This window comes from Terrapene carolina, unplaced genomic scaffold, assembly GCF_002925995.2.
Source record: "Terrapene carolina triunguis isolate 2854851 unplaced genomic scaffold, T_m_triunguis-2.0 Scaffold58, whole genome shotgun sequence".
Classification (NCBI taxonomy): domain Eukaryota; kingdom Metazoa; phylum Chordata; order Testudines; family Emydidae; genus Terrapene; species Terrapene triunguis.
In genome coordinates, this window is record NW_020664409.1 from 11,372,853 (window position 1) to 11,390,776 (window position 17,924).

At 41.0% G+C, this 17,924-nt stretch overlaps 1 protein-coding gene across 3 annotated transcripts in view; it reads right to left on the bottom strand.

Moving 5' to 3' along the window:
* Positions 1 to 2,476: 2,476 nt before the first annotated feature.
* GPLD1 (glycosylphosphatidylinositol specific phospholipase D1) overlaps positions 2,477 to 17,924 on the bottom strand; it is a 39,588-nt gene continuing 24,140 nt past the window's right edge. For 2 of the 3 annotated variants that reach the window (XM_026660527.1, XM_026660526.1), the window contains exons 13-25: positions 16,475 to 16,614; positions 15,073 to 15,259; positions 12,945 to 13,055; positions 11,305 to 11,379; positions 10,247 to 10,403; positions 8,584 to 8,725; positions 6,425 to 6,527; positions 6,235 to 6,328; positions 5,465 to 5,641; positions 4,977 to 5,137; positions 4,626 to 4,652; positions 4,465 to 4,515; positions 2,477 to 3,090 (exon numbers count right to left, since the gene is read on the bottom strand). In XM_026660527.1, coding sequence (XP_026516312.1) covers positions 3,013 to 3,090; positions 4,465 to 4,515; positions 4,626 to 4,652; positions 4,977 to 5,137; positions 5,465 to 5,641; positions 6,235 to 6,328; positions 6,425 to 6,527; positions 8,584 to 8,725; positions 10,247 to 10,403; positions 11,305 to 11,379; positions 12,945 to 13,055; positions 15,073 to 15,259; positions 16,475 to 16,614 — 1,503 coding nt within the window. In that variant the 3' untranslated portion in view covers positions 2,477 to 3,012. Of the gene's footprint in view, positions 3,091 to 3,797; positions 4,516 to 4,625; positions 4,653 to 4,976; positions 5,138 to 5,464; positions 5,642 to 6,234; positions 6,329 to 6,424; positions 6,528 to 8,583; positions 8,726 to 10,246; positions 10,404 to 11,304; positions 11,380 to 12,944; positions 13,056 to 15,072; positions 15,260 to 16,474; positions 16,615 to 17,924 lie in introns of those variants that run through there. The other variant, XM_026660524.1, reaches the window with a different exon arrangement.

Here is a 17,924-nt window from a genome sequence, read left to right on the forward strand (position 1 = left end):
TTTATCTCCACAGAGCCCTTGTTTAAGTACTTTCTCCTCCTCCTCTCCCTCCCCATCTCTTCATTTATGCTGTCCAGCTATCAGGTTCTCGCTAGCTCTGATATTTATTGCTTTATTTAGGCAGGTTAAAACAATTATGCCCAGTATGGATGCCATGGCAAATGATGATGTAGTAAAAAAAAGCATAAATCTAAAATTCAGGTTTTAATCTTCTGTTTTAAAGCTAGAATTATCAAGAACTGGAAGAGTCTTTAAAACTGCTTCCTGAAAACATTGAGAAAGTAGGAAAGATTTTTTGACTTTGGAAAATATACATAAGAGGATGATTACTGTTTAAAATTCTCCAGTACTTTGCTACTTGCTTGTAACACACACAAAAAAGTTTATCATAGTGTCATTACTTCTGTCCCCTCCCCCACATATACACCCACCAATGGTTGTGGACCTAACCCACAAACAACGAGATCATATGCTGTTGCTTAAGTATGTCGTTTAATTGTATATGGATACATGCTCAGCATTAACCTACCCCTTCAAAACCACAATACTCATGAGTCAAACACATAATATAATTAACAATAAGAGCAGGATTTTAACTTACCAGAGTCATTAAGTTCTACATAAAAACACAAGGAACAGTCGTCCGTGGAGTCCAACCTTGAGCTCCTTGCCCTTCTCTTCCCCTTGAAGCAGACATCCTGCTTCCTTAACACACACCTCCCCTGAGACTCTCAACAGGCAAGTGCTATCCTTAAGGATGCCCTAGGTCTGCTCTCTACCACCCAGCTGCTGCTAACCCTTTGCAACTGCCCACCATCCATCTATCAGGCATACCTTTCTAGGACAACTTCAGCGGCAGTGAAGTCAACACCAAGTAGCAATGTAACATTCTAGGCGGGTAGCATACTTTCTTTCAGATAAACAACATACTGTCCTGGCTTTGTGAATGGGGTACTCCTATCTGAGCTGTGTCGAGTGGATGGGACAAAAATGGATGTGTGGATTGTTGCCCGAAGTTGGAGTCTCCCACTTGTCTCAGGCGGTTGAATACAGGAAGTACAATGGGATTTCTGGTCCCTGGCAGAAGGGGAGGGTGGATGGAGTAGATTATATTTCGGCCTCAGGATTGGTGGTTTCTGGACTGCAGTTGTAAAATAAAACGCAAGGTTGTGGGATAAGGAGCAAAGCTGAGGAACTGTCTTTCCATGGAGGATAAAGCAGCAAGACAGCAGATGATCTGGTCCAGCAGAGCCACTTAGTGCAATGCTGTTGGCAGACAATCACTGCAGTGCCAATCTATCCAGCCCAGAGAGCATTACCCTAACACAAGAGGGTTGCACGTGTGGTGTTCAGGGTCCTACGCCAAGTCCTTATCCCTGCTGCTGGCATAGAGCTTGTTGCCAGGGTGCTGCTATGTTGATCCTTGGATGTGGTTTAGTCCTTTGGGGCACTAAGCAGCCAGTATAAGGCTGCTGGAAGGCAAGGAGCAAAATGTGGTGCAAAGATGAGCTTAGTTACCTATGCACCCCCTTTGTACCTGCTCTGTCTGCAGCGTGCCTGGACCACCACATCTGACCCAAGCTTCTAGTGTGTCTGGATGATAAGTGGGTGAGCTGGAGAGCAGTGGGTGCTGATTGGAGAGCTTGTTGGCTGTATTAGAAATGTCCATAATGTAAGGTAGAGGGTATACGGGGAGTGCTGGTGTACAGGAGTTTGGGCAGGCATACAACGGCAGAGTTAAAGGTGTTTGTACACATAAGAACATAAGAATGGCCATACTGGGTCAGACCAAAGGTCCATCCAGCCCAGTATCCTGTCTGCTGACAATGACCAATGCCAGGTGCCCCAGAGGGAGTGAACCTAACAGGTAATGATCAAGTGATCTCTCTCCTGACAAACAGAGACTAGAGATACCATTCCTAACCCATCCTGGCTAATAGCCATTAATGGACTTAACCTCCATGAATTTATCTAGTTCTCTTTTAAACCCTGTTATAGTCCTAGCCTTCACAACCTCCTCAAGCAAGGAGTTCCACAGATTGACTGTGCACTGTGTGAAGAAGAACGTCCTTTTATTTGTTTTAAAACTGCTGCCTATTAATTTCATTTAGTGGCCCCCTAGTTCTTATATTATGGGAACAAGAAAATAACTTTTCTTTATTCACTTTCTCCACACCACTCATGATTTTATATACCTCTATCATATCCCCCTCTAGTCTCCTCTTCGAAGTTGAAAAGTCCTAGTCTCTTTAATCTCTCCTCATATGGGACCTGTTCCAAACCCTTAATCATTTTAGTTGCCCTTCTCTGAACCTTTTCTAATGCCAGTATATCTTTTTTGAGATGAGGAGACCGCATCTGTATGCAGTATTCAAGATGTGGGCATACAATGGATTTATATAAGGGCAATAAGCTATTTTCCATCTTATTCTCTATCCCTTTTTTAATGATTCCTAACATCCTGTTTGCTTTTTTGACTGCCGCTGCACACTGCGTGGACGTCTTCAGAGAACTATCCACGATGACTCCAAGATCTCTTTCCTGATTAGTTTTAACTAAATTAGGCCCCATCGTATTGCACATATTTAAGTGATTGTATCAACTAGGAGTGCTGCACTTTTCCTTACACAGCCAAATATGTCTGCTGGAACCAGCCTCCCTCATAAGTTGAATTGATGCTAGGTTAATGTTGTTTTGGCTCCCTTCATGCTACTTTGTCTGTGGCTGGGTTATCTAGCCTTCTGACTTACATGGATAGAGGTTTTTAATTGGTTTTCAACTCTAAAGCTGTATGGATGGACCATGACAGTTAGTATTCCCCGTCTATTTATTTTTCCAATCAACCCCAATTCCCTCTCTGCTGCTTCTGTCCTCTTTTTAGCTACATCCTGTTTGAGCATCTAGTTTGTTAGCATGGCATGGGGAGGCGTGAAGGAGAACACCATAGATCCCGGGGGATCCACCACTGAAAACAGGCATGTACCCAGACTCAACAAAAGAACATTTAAACATTTAAAGGGTATACATAAAAAGCCTTCCACTAAGTCTAGCATTCACCGAACTTCTCTCAGCAGCTACTACAACTTCTCTCTGCAAAGATACAAAACAGAGGTTAACAAAATTCAACTGCATCACTGAGGAGACACTTTGCCAGCATAGCTATGTCAGGAGCAGCAGGGGGAGGGGACCCCTCCCCACAACCAATATAGCTATGCCCTGCAAAAGCCCTAGCACAGACATAGTTGTACCAACAAAGTCCTTTTGCTGGTATAGCATATTTATTCAGGGAACTAATATAAGCTATACTGGCAAAAGCACTCTTGCTATAGGCTGCATCTCTGCTACAAGGGTTAGCCAGTATGCCTATGGCAGCAAACCCTTTCTAGTGTAGACAAGGCCTGAAAAAGAAAAGGGAAACATTTGCTTGTAGAACAGCCTTCTCTAATGAAAGCCAGGAATGGTGCTTGTTTCATAAGGTGTTTGTCATATGAAAAATGGCCCTTTCTCTTAGGCTGGAAGCAGTTAAGATTCCAGCTGCTTTTTCCTAAAGGCTGTTTGGTGGGTGAGGTCAACCAACCTCACTGCAGAGATGAGCAATCATCTCCTCAAATGATTACTGACAATGAGGAAAATGGGCAGGACCCCAAAGTTCTGGAGTCCATTTATAGGAGCAGCCACTGGACCAACCGCAAAGTACAGAGTAACGGCAAATGAAAAAACAAACATTTGTGTCACACAGCTGCAGGCATGGGGGTACAGGGGTGCTGCAGCACCCCCTGGCTTGAAGTGGTTTCCATCATATTCAGGGTTTACAGTTTGGTTCAGTGGCTCTCAGCCACCCCCACTATACAAATTGTTCCAGCACCTCTGGATGCAGGCAGAGACTTTGTCTCCCTCCAAAGGCTCATATCTTCATCCAGAGAGGAGTGGGGCATATGAAGCCCTCCAAGATTATCAGGGCAAGGACTGGGCCTTGCCTTTGGGTAGTGCTACTGGAAACAAGCACTAAAATAGAAGACTACATATATACTGACCATAGTCATTTGCCCAGTAGCCAATTTTACAGTATGTCATGAGCATCAACATTGCTTATAACGGGCTGTTGGAGTGTAGTCTAGTGGTTAAAACACAGGATTGAGTCAAGTCTGCAGCCGACTTGCAGACACGTTTTCCAAGCTGACTTGGGCAAGTTGCTAAGAGCAAGTTTGGGGTTTTTTTAAGTGGATTCCTTTTCAGGTGCCGAAATTCAGACAGCTATGGCCTCTTTGCCTCATTTTACCCACTCTAAAAAGGGAGTTAATATTGGCCCAGAGGGTGACTTAATGGGGAAGCTTGATTAGCTTCTGTAAAGCACTTTGGGATCTGCAGAGGAATGGTGCCATTCTAAGTAATATATGCAAATAACACAGACAAGTGTTGGCAAGAAATAAGCTGGCAGACAAGAGTGATGTTCGTTTCTCTCACCTTTCCTTGAGATTTCACAGTGATGATGGAGCTCCCAAACCTTGATCTTTCCTGTAAAATGAGATTGCTCATTATGCCCTGAGAATGTTAAAGAATGTTTTAAATTGTTTTTTTGTTGTTGTTTTTTTTTGCTCTCAGCCATTGATTTTCCAGTTACTCACTTCAGGAGAAATTAGTACATATTGTGCCTGAAACAAAAGAAAGAAGGGGAGAAGCTGTTAGTAGAACCACCTTCTTAGAGTGTATTTCACTTGCAGACTAAAGGCCTCATGCATTAAAACTGCCTTACTCCCACATTGCAGAACTTTGTGCAAGGTTGCTCATGAACCCAAAAAAGGGGCCAAATTACCTAGATTTAAGAACCTGAGCAAGTTGCTGTGTGATGAAGGCAACAAGATGGAGTTTTTACTGAAACTTGACTCCGGATACCAGTCTATTATTTTCTTTTCAGTGGATGTAATTAATTAGTTGTCATTATGTTGTCTCCTGGTTTTACTGGTAAGTTTTCTTACCCAGTCCTCAGGACAAGGAGAAGTCCATGATTTGCAGTTGTCTGTCACATGACCGGAGGTGGTCTGGTTTCCATTGTAGATGTACACACGTCCAGCCTCCCCTCCAAACAGTACAGACGTGATGTCGTCAGTTCTCAGAGGAGATGTCACAATAATTTCATCTGTAAATAATCAGAAAGAGGATACATGATGTCAAGATGAAATAGTACTAGACCAAAAGACAAGAGCTGGCATTTACACTGGTCTGTATACAGTAATTCCTATGAACATTAATGACTAACTGTCCATAGTGTAAAGATAAAGTTAAGAAGTTTTCTTGACTTATGACTGAATTGTTTGATTTTCTGCTGTAAAGCATCTTGGGATGTTTAAATCCATCTATAAAGTGGGATGTGTTTTGAGTTTATGAGACAATGTATGAGGCAAGTCTACTCTTGCTCAAAGTAAAAATCTCTTCACCCACACCATCTAAATCCCCTTTGTTTTACCTAGTCCATCATTGTCCAGGTCATTTAAGTGTACATCTCCTCCAAAGCGAGAGAACCTCCTGTCCCCACTGAAAGTGCTGAGCAAAGAAGGTTTGGCACCATCTGTCAAGTCATACATCAGAACAGTTCCAGCTTGGTGCAGTACTGAGGGTATAAATGCAATCCTAGATGTGCTGTCTGAAAGAAGCCAGGGTGACAGAATTAGACCCTCAGATGTGTACACTCACAGGAATAGGCTTAGTACATGTAGTGTACTAACAGTAGGTAATACTGGCATTATCAAATATATGAACAAAATGAAAACATACTGACTGTACAAAAAACTATCAAATACTTCATTATTTCTACTCCAGTTATAATGTTAGTTCTACATTGAAAAAAATCAGTGTTCAAGAACACGTATCAAGTGTGTGCTCCTAAGTTATATAGTGACTCTTGACCATTTAATTATGCTGTCATTGGTGCCAAGGAATTTATGGCCTAATAATGAATCAGTTACATAAATAATGTGTTGAGAACGCACTTAACAAAAGTCTGTTCCATACAAAAATCTTGCCCTAAACTAATCTGAGGCTCTAGCAGATGGGGCTGTGCAAAGTATACCATGCACTTTAGGATACCCATAGGGAGAGCATCATATATAGCACTCATATAAATTCAATGTGACTATTAAGTCCATTTTCTAGCTTGCTGTAATTAGCTTAGTTTACCAATCACTTGAGACATAGATAATGCCTAGCTAAAGGGTTTCAGTTTCCAGAACAACGTACCAGAGGTAGGTGCACCCACCACCAACACTTCTCTTGGAATTCCAGCCACAGACATGAAGCCACTGGCCAACGACGAACCCAGTTTGCCCCTGTCCTGTTGATTGTTAAACACATCAGTTGCACAGAATACCATTTTGCTTCACATAGTTCATACCTGTAAATTCCCAGCATACTAAAGAAAAGGTCCTACCATGTCTCCAGTTATGGAAAACCAGCTTAGTGTGCTTGGTGGGTTATATCCATACACCTTTCCAACACTCTGTTTGGTATCCAATGAGCTGTAGCAACCTAGACTAGAACACACAATATTATTTTCAGTCAAAGTAATAACTTGAAATGTATTTTGTAGATACATACAGCATTGCTTGTATGCAGAATATTGTTTTCTTTCATTGTGTGCAAAATGCTGTTCTGGTAATTATTCTCATTCTTGTTTCTAATTAGAATTACAGTAGAACCTCAAAGTTATGACCTCAGGAATGGAGGTTGTTCTTGTGACGTTGCACTCTATATGATTTTATGAAAATATGCTGCTGAGTGTGAATATAATGTAACTAAAATATGCTTTATGCAAAAGGTCTCTTGTAAGGTATCATTACAAAGCTTATAATCTACTGAGTGTGGTCATCCTATTTGTATGAATGTATCACTCTTGTATCTGAAACTAGACATATGAAATATAACTCTGAGGTCCTATTGTAGTTATGCAAAGTGTGGGCCATTAATGGTGGTTTGGAATCTTGATGGGTCCCATTAACCAGGACAATTGACTGTAGATGTCTCTGTTTTACTTGTAAGTCTTCCTGTATACATGTGTGCTGGCAAGTAGGTAATGAAGTCTTACAGTGACATGTGATCATGTCACCTGAACTGGAATCCATCTTTAACCTGGTGCTTTTTCAGTGAGAAGGAGGGGTGGGAACCCAGAGAGGGACAAAGGATTCCCGCCTTATGCAAAAGATATATAAGTGGGTGGAACAGAACAAAGGGGGCGGCCATCATGAGAAATCCCCTAGCTACCACCTGAGCTGGAACAAGGGCTGTACCAAGGGAAAGGATTGTGCCCAGACTAGGAAGGCGTCCAGTTTGTGAAAGAAACTTATTGAAACATCTCTGAGGATGAGATTTTATCTGTATTCAGTTTTATTACTGTACTAGGCTTAGACTTGCGTGTTTTGTTTTATTTTATTTTGCTTGGTAATTCACTTCGTTCTGTCTGCTATTACTTGGAACCACTTAAATCCTACTTTCTGTATTTAATAAAATCACTTTTTACTTATTAATTAACCCAGAGTATGTATTAATACCGGGGGAGGAGGGCAAACAGCTGTGCATCTCTCTCTATCAGTGTTATAGAGGGCGAACAATTTATGAGTTTACCCTGTATAAGCTTTATACAGGGTAAAACAGATTTGTTTGGGCCCCATTGGGCATTGGGCATCTGAGTGTTAAAGACAGGAACACTTCTTAACCTGCTTTCAGTTAAGTCTGCAGCTTTGGGGCATGTGGTTCAGACCCTGGGTCTGTGTTGGAGCAGACTGGTGTGTCTGGCTCAACAAGACAGGGTGCTGGAGTCCCAAGCTGGCAGGGAAAGCAGGGGCAGAAGTAGTCTTGGCATATCAGTTGGCAGCCCCAAGGGAGTTTGTGATCCAACCTGTCACAGTTGTCAACTCTGAACAAAACATTATGGTGGTTCTTTCAAAAGTTTACAACTGAACATTGACTTAATTCAGCTTTGAAACTTTACTATGCAGAAGAAAAATGCTGCTTTCCCTTTTTTTTAGTAGTTTATGTTTAACACAGCACTGCACTGTATTTGCTGTCTCTGCTGCTGCCTGATTATGACTTCCAGTTCCAAATGAGATGTGTGGTTGATTAGTCCGTTCATAACTCTGGTGTTCGTAACTCTGAGGTTCTATTTTAAGATCTTTCAGAAAAGAGACCTTGTCCACCTTTATATTTGTACATCACTTAGCACAATGGGGCCCCGGTCATGAGGCTTGTAGGTATTACTCAGTATAGTTAATTACCATTGTAGGATTGTTTAGGACTGCCTCTATGCTGGCATTTTTAAAAATTATAAAAAGACCCCGAAGAATTTGTTTTTGATGAAGAGTCATAATAAAGACCAACTGCTTTGAAAAAGGAGTTAAAAAATTTGAATTTACTAATCTGAAGTTTCCTCTAAACATGACTATTATTGTCCCCAAAGAGTGGAGTTCCACAAGTAAACTTACTGAAACAATTTTATTCTACTGTAGATCTTAAAGACTATAGAAAAAAAAACACAGGTTGTGAAAGGAACTGTGTTATGATCATGTACAACTCCCAGATAAAAGAGAAACCCACCCAATACAGCTCTTCCAGGTAGGGCTTCCAATCAGCAGTAAGGTTTTGTTCTTCAACTGGTGACTAACAAGTGAATATCCAAACCAGGCATAGTTCTTTTCCCCCTTCACCATCCAGTTGGCATCCTCTACTGACAGCAGCTCTGACAGATAGGATCAAACCAGACAAAGGTTAAGTCGGGATGTTCACCAAGGATAGAACATTGATCAGTTTCTGGAACATACCACATTTCAGTCTAGCAATAGACACTTTTGTTTTGATCGGGTTACTCTTCCCAGGGTATGGTACCAGTTATTACTAATTTCATCATACACTGTGTTTGGTGGCAAAGCAGTACTCAGCAGCTGTGTTTGTGGTGAAATCTTGGCTCTAAGTCACCCCAACACGACCTATAGGATGCTTTCAACTTCTAAAGGCAGGTATACAGGAGATATCGAACCAGTTTGAATGGAACTGAAATGTCTTCACTAGAACGGAGATAAAACTGAAGCCATTTATCTGAATCCAAAGTTCAAATTAATGAGATCTTAATTCAAGTCACTGCTGGGTTTTGGTTTTTCGCAGACTTCAGCTGACAAAGTTTTGTGAATTCAAAATCATTGCCCAGTTGCTTCCATCCTTATATGAAATAGATATGGGTCAAATTTAGTACAATTTAGCTGAAAGCCTTCCCCATCTACAAACACCGGTTTTGAAAACAATGGGACTCTGATCTAAATTTAATTATGCAAAAACCAAACCTCAGCTGATGAAGTTTTGCACCCCTACATATTCACACTGGCTTTCTCCAGCTCTAGGCTTCAACCTCTTTTTCTAGCTCACGTCTCTTCCCATCCCACAATAATCCAGTTTGACCCATACCCTTTAGTTACAGTGCTCACTTGCAGCATTCCCCTTTTGCCACATACAGGAGCTCTTAGCACGAATGATCTTGTGGTACTCGCAGACCCTTGCCAATTTGAGAGAAAATCCAGTTAGACCCCTCCTGATGCAAGGGGCTACCATCACTACCTGGCAGCACTGGTTGATAAGCATTCCTTCCACACTGTCGGCCATTCATTTCTGTTTCACAGCCAAGTTCTGTAGTTTTCTTCAAGCATTAAACAGCTCTTGCTGTTGACTTTAATAGCACTACTACTCATCTAAGCAAAGTTATACACATGCTCAAGTGTTTGCAGGTCCAGGGCCTAAATTCTTAGGAGACTGTTTTCTCCTACCCCCATTCTTATGATGTACACTTCTGTTTGCCTTGAGTTGGGAATTATGTGCACTAACCTTGGAATTAATACTTATACAGTTAGGCTGAGGTGCAAAATTACCTACTTATCATACAAGGCGCTTACAATATCATTGCATTACTAGGCTGACTTTTGATAATCAATCATCAAATACTCAGAAATACAGGAATAAATTCATTTTAAATTTTCTTCAGCTGGGACAGTAGAAATCCAGGTAAGGCAATATAAATACCAGAAACCTATTTTTACGTATTTATTTCTTTACTTCCAGAGTGCACATAAACCTTTCAAGAATCTGTGACAATTAATAGGTTGCTCAGGTTTCACGTAACAAAGGATTCAAATTAAAACAAAAGTGTCAAATTAAAACCACAAGTATAGCCACGTAAAATATGGAAATGTCAATTTTACTCAGTAAATATTACCTTTGTCACTCCTGTTGAAGTGAGAATAAAATGCAACTACAAATCCTCTCTGCTTCCCACCGCCAGGTGCATAAGGAGAACCGGCAACCAGATCAGACTTTCCATCCCCATCAATATCAGCAGCCAGCAGTGACCAGCCAAGGTTACAGAATGTGTGCTGCAAGAGACAATATCTCAATCAAAACTTTAAAGTGGAAAGCAGAATTGTAATTGTCTACTTGCTTTGTTATGTTACTTTAGATCTCTTCTAAAGAGTTAATTTTGAATATACCTGATCAATCACCTTCCCATCTTGTAACCAAGTTGTTTGGGTTTTTTTAAAAAATAATTGGAGAATAGGGAGTCCATTTCCTGGAGTACATGCACTCAAAGAGACATGACCATTCGACAAAGAGACAAGGCAGAAGTACAATGAGGCATTTGTTTTTAATGTGTGGCCTCTGACAAATGCACAAATATATATCCCTTGCAATTACAGGGGTTGATTTTGACATCCTTTCTCACGGTGAGTAGTAAGGGAATAGCAATGCCCCAGATCCTTAAAGGTATTTAGGCACCTAACTCCCACTGATTTCAATAGAAGTTAGGTGTTTAAATACCTTTGAGGATCGGGGCCAACATCTCTACAGTATCCCCAGTAATGGAGGCTTGAGAATAGCAGTGTGGACAAACTGTTTCCCCCCTCTGCTTCCACCTGCCATTTGACTTCAGGGATACTGTCCTGAAGCACGTGGTAGTAAAATTGAACCTCTGGTCCTGGACAATTGAAGGTCTGCAGAATGTAGACAGCTTATCTTAACAGAAGCCTTATGAAAAAGGCTCTAAACACAGTTATTGCACCTGACTTTCCATGTCATATGAACTGTGTCATGTTTCCTTTCTACTGCCACTGATAACCTTGTGGTCCCTGTGTAACTGTAAAAATTAGTTTGCCTGTCTCATATGCATCCCCCAGATAGCCTGAAAGGATAGGACAATACTGTATAAAATGGTATAGTGATCTGCCCCCTTCCTTCAGTCCCCAATTCTGCAGTTTTGGATTATCCTTCATACTGTACCTGGCAAATTATGGTAATGTTTGGCCAAGGTGACAAGCCTCTTCCTGTAGTGCCCAGATATACATACACAGCACCCTAAACAGTGGGGGGAGGAAACCTTTGAGAATGTATACACCAATGCCAAATATGGACTTAATAATACAAGTTAGAGAAACTACTAATTCTGTGAAGACCATTAGTTAGGCTGCATTTTTCTTACCATCAGAGCCCACACAGTATATTGTGTCTTCCACCCCAAACCTAAGAATTAAATGTGATGACCAAATCATCCATCTAGAGTTTGGGGGGGGGGGAGAAAGGAGAATCAACATGCTTGTTTCAACAGATAAGGGAGTTTTCATTATGTTACTTGATAAGGACAATAGGCAATATCATTAATATAAATAAAACATGCATGCAGCTTGCAGTGTAGTTCTCAGTAACTTAAGGCAATGGTACAGACTGTAGGCAACAAGAGATGTGTAGTATCAAATTTTCCAAACTTGGAGGCTAATATAGGCACTTAAATCCATATTTAGGCAGCTAATAAGCACCACCTGATTTTCCAGAAGTGCTGAGCAGCTCGAACACCCATTGACTTATATGGGGGCTGCTCAGGGCATTTCTGAAAAATCAGACCACTTATTTAGGCACCGAAATATAGCTCTTCATCCCTAAGTTGAGGCAGTCAAGTTTGAAAATTTGGGCTGTAGTTTGTATTAGGCAATTTGATAAAGCAATACTGGCAACCAAGGTACATGTAAACATAGCAGCCATTATCCCACTGCAAGATGACACTGACTGGAAGAATATAGGAAAGATCTGATGCAGTATGTCAGCTCTATGAATGGTGGGTGAAGATTACCTATACATATAGCTGGCTACATAGGTCAAGTATAAGTATTGACTGAGGCTGTAACACAAGTAGAGAATCAACAGGCTTAGGGCCTGTAATGTAAAAGAGCTTAGCATAACAAATCAAGGCCTATGGTTTTGCTTGACATAAATAACTGACAGGCAAGTGACTTTAAGTCACAAGATGAAACATAGCAGTAAATAAAAGTAAGTCAGTTGACATGTGTGAAGTGAGAAACCACGTAAGTTACTGATATTTTAAGAAGGTATGTTTAAGCAACATGTATAATATGTTTAACTGAAACTTACAAGGTTTGACAGCAGTAATATTATGGCACCCAATTGACATAAATGCTCATGAATATGAAGTAACCAGTTAATTAACCTATAGAAACTGGGAACTCCACCATAAGTAGGGCGTGGAAGTTCAGATAAGGAAAAGGGGCTGAACCCCATATGAATATTTCTCCTGGGGGGATTCTGCGGCTATGTGGGGGCGCAGAATTCATATGGCCCACATTTTTCTGTCTCCCATCGACATAGCATAGTGTGGTCCCCACAGTAAGTAGAGCTAAGTACGTCGACTTCAGCTACGTTATTCATGTAGCTGAAGTTGTGTAACTTAGATCGATCTCTCCCCATAGACAAGGCCTCCGCGTTTACAAAACAAGATCCAGTTTGGGAACCACCAGCAAGCTGCCAGCTTATTCACCCTGAGTAATGTGAGAGGTTCTCTCTTTAATGCTGTTATTTGGAACATAAACAAACAAACAAACCAGATGTTGTTTTAAATAAAGGGCTCTTACTGTATAAGTGAGATTCTGTGATCCTACAGAAGGTGCTCCCACCGCTATGTCTGGTACTCCGTCCTCATTGAAGTCCAGTACTGCTATGGCAGAACCGAACCTGCCTGAAGGCTGAGAAGACACATGTCACACTCATGCAGCTAAGTAACATTTAAAAACAATAAAACTAAATCTTGGTGTCTGCCTCCTCGAGAATTTTTTGTAGAACAAACATCCTATGAAACAGCTGGAAATCCAGAACTGACAAAAAACCATCTCACAGTTCTTAGATTGTCAGTATTATTTACTCTTAAAAGAGCAGCTGAATAAACAGATTGTCCTGTACAGATGTACAGTACCAATATCTGAAGTGAGTACATGTGGGAGTGGTTTGTTTTGTTTTGACAGAGAGGGACAGTTTAAAAAAAACTATAACATGTTTGGTCTCAGCTCGTTAATCTCATTATGACACTGTTGTGCTACAGCCTCTTCGCAGGCTTTGTTTATCATTTAGGTGATGCTTAGACTACCCACTGTTACTATCATTGTGTCTGTGAACCAATAACATTTATGTTAAAAAAGCAGACGACACCTCACGACTCAAACATATTTGCTTTAGACACTATTGTACTTAAAGGGGGGGGGTGTCTTTCTGTTTCTTAGTAAGATGCTTACAACAAAGCATGATCTTTATATTACTCAATATATCATCATCTAGTCCTACTGTTCAATCTCAAGCCAAAGTCACTCCCCACCCTCTGTCACATCACAGCATAGCATTTCACAGAAACCATTTGCATTGTTAGTAAACTGCCTAATAGAAACTGATTTCAGAGTGGTAGCCATGTTAGTTTGTATCAGCAAAAACAACGAGGAGTCCTTGTGGCACCTTAGAGACTAACAAATTTATTTGGGCATAAGCTTTCGTGGGCTAGAACCCACTTCATCAGATGCATGGAGTGGAAAATACAGTAGCAGGTATATTTATATATAGTACATGAAAAGATGGGAGTTGCCTTACCAGGTGTGGGGTCAGTCTAACGAGACAATTCAATTAACAGTAGAATACCAAGGGAGGAAAAATCACTTTTGTAGTGGTAATGAGGGTGGCCCATTTCAAACAGTTGACAAGAAGGTGTGAGTAACAGTAGAGGGAAATTAGTCTGGTAAAATTAGGTTTTGTAAGGACTCATCCACTCCCAGTCTTTATTCAGGCCTAATTTGATGGTGTCCAGTTTGCAAATTAATTCCAGTTCTGCAGTTTCACGTTGTTTTTGAAGTTTTTTGTTGAAAATTGCCACTTTTCAGTCTGTTATTGACTTCCACTCCATGCATCTGATGAAGTGGGTTCTAGCCCACGAAAGCTTATGCCCAAATAAATTTGTTAGTCTCTAAGGTGCCACAAGGACTCCTCGTTGTTTTTGCTAATAGAAACAGAATAATTTATGTGACTTCCTGTTCTTTGTATCCTGAGGAGATGTGAATCCACAAAGAACACCTCCAATAGGTAGGTGGAAGATTCCTAAACATGTATAGCACTTAAACAATGTGTGCCTCATCCTCCCCAAGCCCAGTGGAAATAGGTACTGAGCTCTCAAGACTCAAATTCGTAAGTTGTGGGGTTCCCAGCTCCTCCAATGGCCTAAGCAGTATTATAGCTACTAAGCAGTAGCAGTAATATAGCTATTATACCTAAGCAGTATTATAGCTACTACAATCAGAGGCACTATAGAAAAACTAAGATAAATAGCCCCGCATATGCAAAAAGAAGCCAAGGGCAGTTTTCGGCCCAACTATGCAGTGGCCTGGTAGCCATGTATAGATTCCTTGGCATGGATGGACTCCACCTCAGTGTCAGTTAAGGGTCCCAGTTTGTTTTAGTGTTACTTTGCCTGGTGGAGAGAAGAGTAAACAGATCATCTTTAATTCAGCCACAAGGATCTTTCCTAATAACAGGGATTGTTTTTCTTTAAATGCACATAACATCCTGGTTTACAGGAGAGACATTTCAGAAACCATGACAACTCTTTGTGAGAAAAAAATTAACAGCACCACTGATCAGTCAAGGGAAGGATAAAGAGCACTGACCTTTTAATAAAAAATAAAGGCAAATTGTTTTAAATGACAAGTATCTGATTTGATTCCCCACCTGACAACCCTCCAGCACTTGATCCGCTTCCTTGTCTAGATCCATGTTTACTGGAGGCAAACCTGACCGATTACTGTAGATTATGTACACCTGTCCTATCTGAACACGGCCCAATCTGCTGTATCCTGGTGCTCCAACCACTAGATCCTCATAACCATCTTGGTTTAAGTCACCTGAGGCCATTGCCCTGTATACCAAAGGAGAAAACAAAAGCATAGCATCAATTACCACATTGGTTCAGCAAATGTAAACATTCACATTTCAAAGCTAACTGGTCACTTTCACCATTTCTTAATCCTAAGAGTCTGTAAAGCCATTTTCCAAGTGATTTAAACTTACTGACTCTCAGACCTATTCTGTTGAACTAAGCAGATTAGAGCCTCTGAGGTGCAGTTTCCATTAACACTGCTGTGATCTGCCTGGATTGCCATCAGATAGTGTTCTTATTTCCTGAACTGTACCACTTAGCAGCCACCAAGCAGCATCAAACAAAGAACCATGACAGAGTGTTGCTCACATCTGCCATGATTTCTGCCTCAATTTCTGATCTGTTCATTTGACTTGGTTTGGTGAGGCTCAGTTACTTGATGGAACTCACAGAGGTTGACAGAGAACGAACAAACTGGCATTTATATAGTAATTTTTTTGTATTAAATACTGGTGAAGGGTGCCAGATTAACAGCCCTGGAGTCTAAAGTCTCCAGTTTTTGTCCCAGAGCAGATACAGCAAGACTAGCACCAGTGCAAACTTCCTCCATCTCTCTTCTCCATTGCATGTCTGCCATAATCAGGATGGAGGAGAGGAGAGAGGGTAGGTATCATTCTCCATGCTGAGTCAGTCCTTCATTTCTCTACTAAAAATGCTACCAAGAATACCAATTAGTATCAACTGGGTCAACCCATTCATGTCACATAGGCTATTAAATGGTCATCAGATGGTAATGATGGTCCCAAGTCATGTTGTTCAGATCCAGACACAAATCTGGATCCAAGCTTTCCCAAAGTTTGTACATAATCAGATTTAGTTTTGGTCTTGTTCATTAGACGGGGCTAGCCACAAAGTTTGGATCTAGATCTGAACATTTCCAAGCACTGGGGTTATCTGGAACCAGGGTTTTGCTTTGGATCAAACTTTGATCATGACTTTCAACCAGTATGGATGTGGTCAGCAGTAAACCAGTGCCCCAAAGTCAAAAAGGCTCCATATCTCAATACCTCACAGCAATGCCAAGCTAAAGTAAGTTGTTCTGCAGCTGACAGCATTTGCATCCTGGTTAACATGGCCCATAAGTGTATCTTTAAAATCTCTTCAAGGAATAAAGATTTAATACTTTAACTGCTGCTTAAAATATTCACAAATGAGGAGAGAGGGAAAGGAAAAAGGAGAGAAATCTGCACCAACCATCCAAGCCTGGCATAGGGTGATTCCAGAAAGTATGAGGCTGTGGGCTTGAAGACGTGGTTAGAGGATTGCTGATGCATGACTGCAAATGCTTTCCTGACATTCTTTGCAAAAGCACTATTAATAAAGTGGAGGGATTTCTGAAAGAAAGTAATAATTCAAGAAATATGGGAATAATAATATAACATAAACAAACACCCACAGTGTATTTTCCTTACCAATAGGAACTCTGAACAAATAAGGACCTGATTCAAACCCCATGCAGGTCAGTGGGAGTCTTTACATTGATCTCAGTTACTCCTGGGGGAATTCTGTGCCAAAAAATTAAAAATTCTGCACACACTATTTTAAAATTCTGCAAAATTCTGCATATTTTATTTATCAAAATAACACAATATAATCACACTGGTTTCTATTATTTTGGTAATTTATTTAAACTACAATATAATGGATGAAGAATGGGAGCGGGGAGCATTGGAGGAAATCCCCCAAACCCCTTGCCTAATAGTAATGTAGCTAGGTTTGACCCTTTATTTCTAGTTAGTGGTCAACAAATATATGCAGCCATATGCTTGGGGTTACATTATAGGCAACTGAAGAGCAAGTGAGGGCTGGGGAATCAAACTCACAATTTATATTGGCTACTGACCATCTCCAGAAAGGTCAGTAGCAAACAGTTCATGGAGCACATTTTGATAGGAAATTTTTTCAGTCCAAATATATTTAGACCAGTTTTAATCACTAAAGCACGATAAGCATTTATAAGGCCATACTGTCCTTTACACCACTGTGGCAAAGTAAAGGAGCCTTAAGACTTTTACACCTGTTTTATATTCCTGGGGGGATGGGAACAATTCACTAAGCAAGCAAGCTGCAACATTCTGCTCTGCCTGAGAGGACAGAGCCTGCCCCACACTGACTTCCTCAGAAACACCCTGAAGCCATGCCCCTCCACATTGAGCATGCTGCAATAGCGAGTGAGAGGGATAGAGTGTGTCTCTCTCACGCGCACGACTGCCAAGCGCCTCCCCCCTGGCAGTGATTTACGTTACAACCGGCTGCTCCAGGCACCCGAACCAACCTGCCTGCGCTGCTGGAGAGGGGCGTGTGACTGCTCTTGCAGCTTCCCTTTACTTCCCTGTCAGAAGTCATTTTTCTGCAGGGAAGCAAAGAAATCTGCAGGGGACATGAATTCTATGCACATGCAGTGACACAACATTCCCCCAGGAGTATGACTCAGTGGACTTTGGATCAGGTCCTTAGTGCTGCTTCAGAAAGAGGCAGAACCCTAACAAATCCAAAGCACAACTGGCCAAGAATGCACTACTGCACTAAGAGTAGGATTCTTTCTTGACCTGTGAGGGTGACCAGCTGCTGCTATGAAGCAGGAATATTAAAGACATACTGTAATATCATTATATACAACAATATAACGGCTCTTCATGTGTAA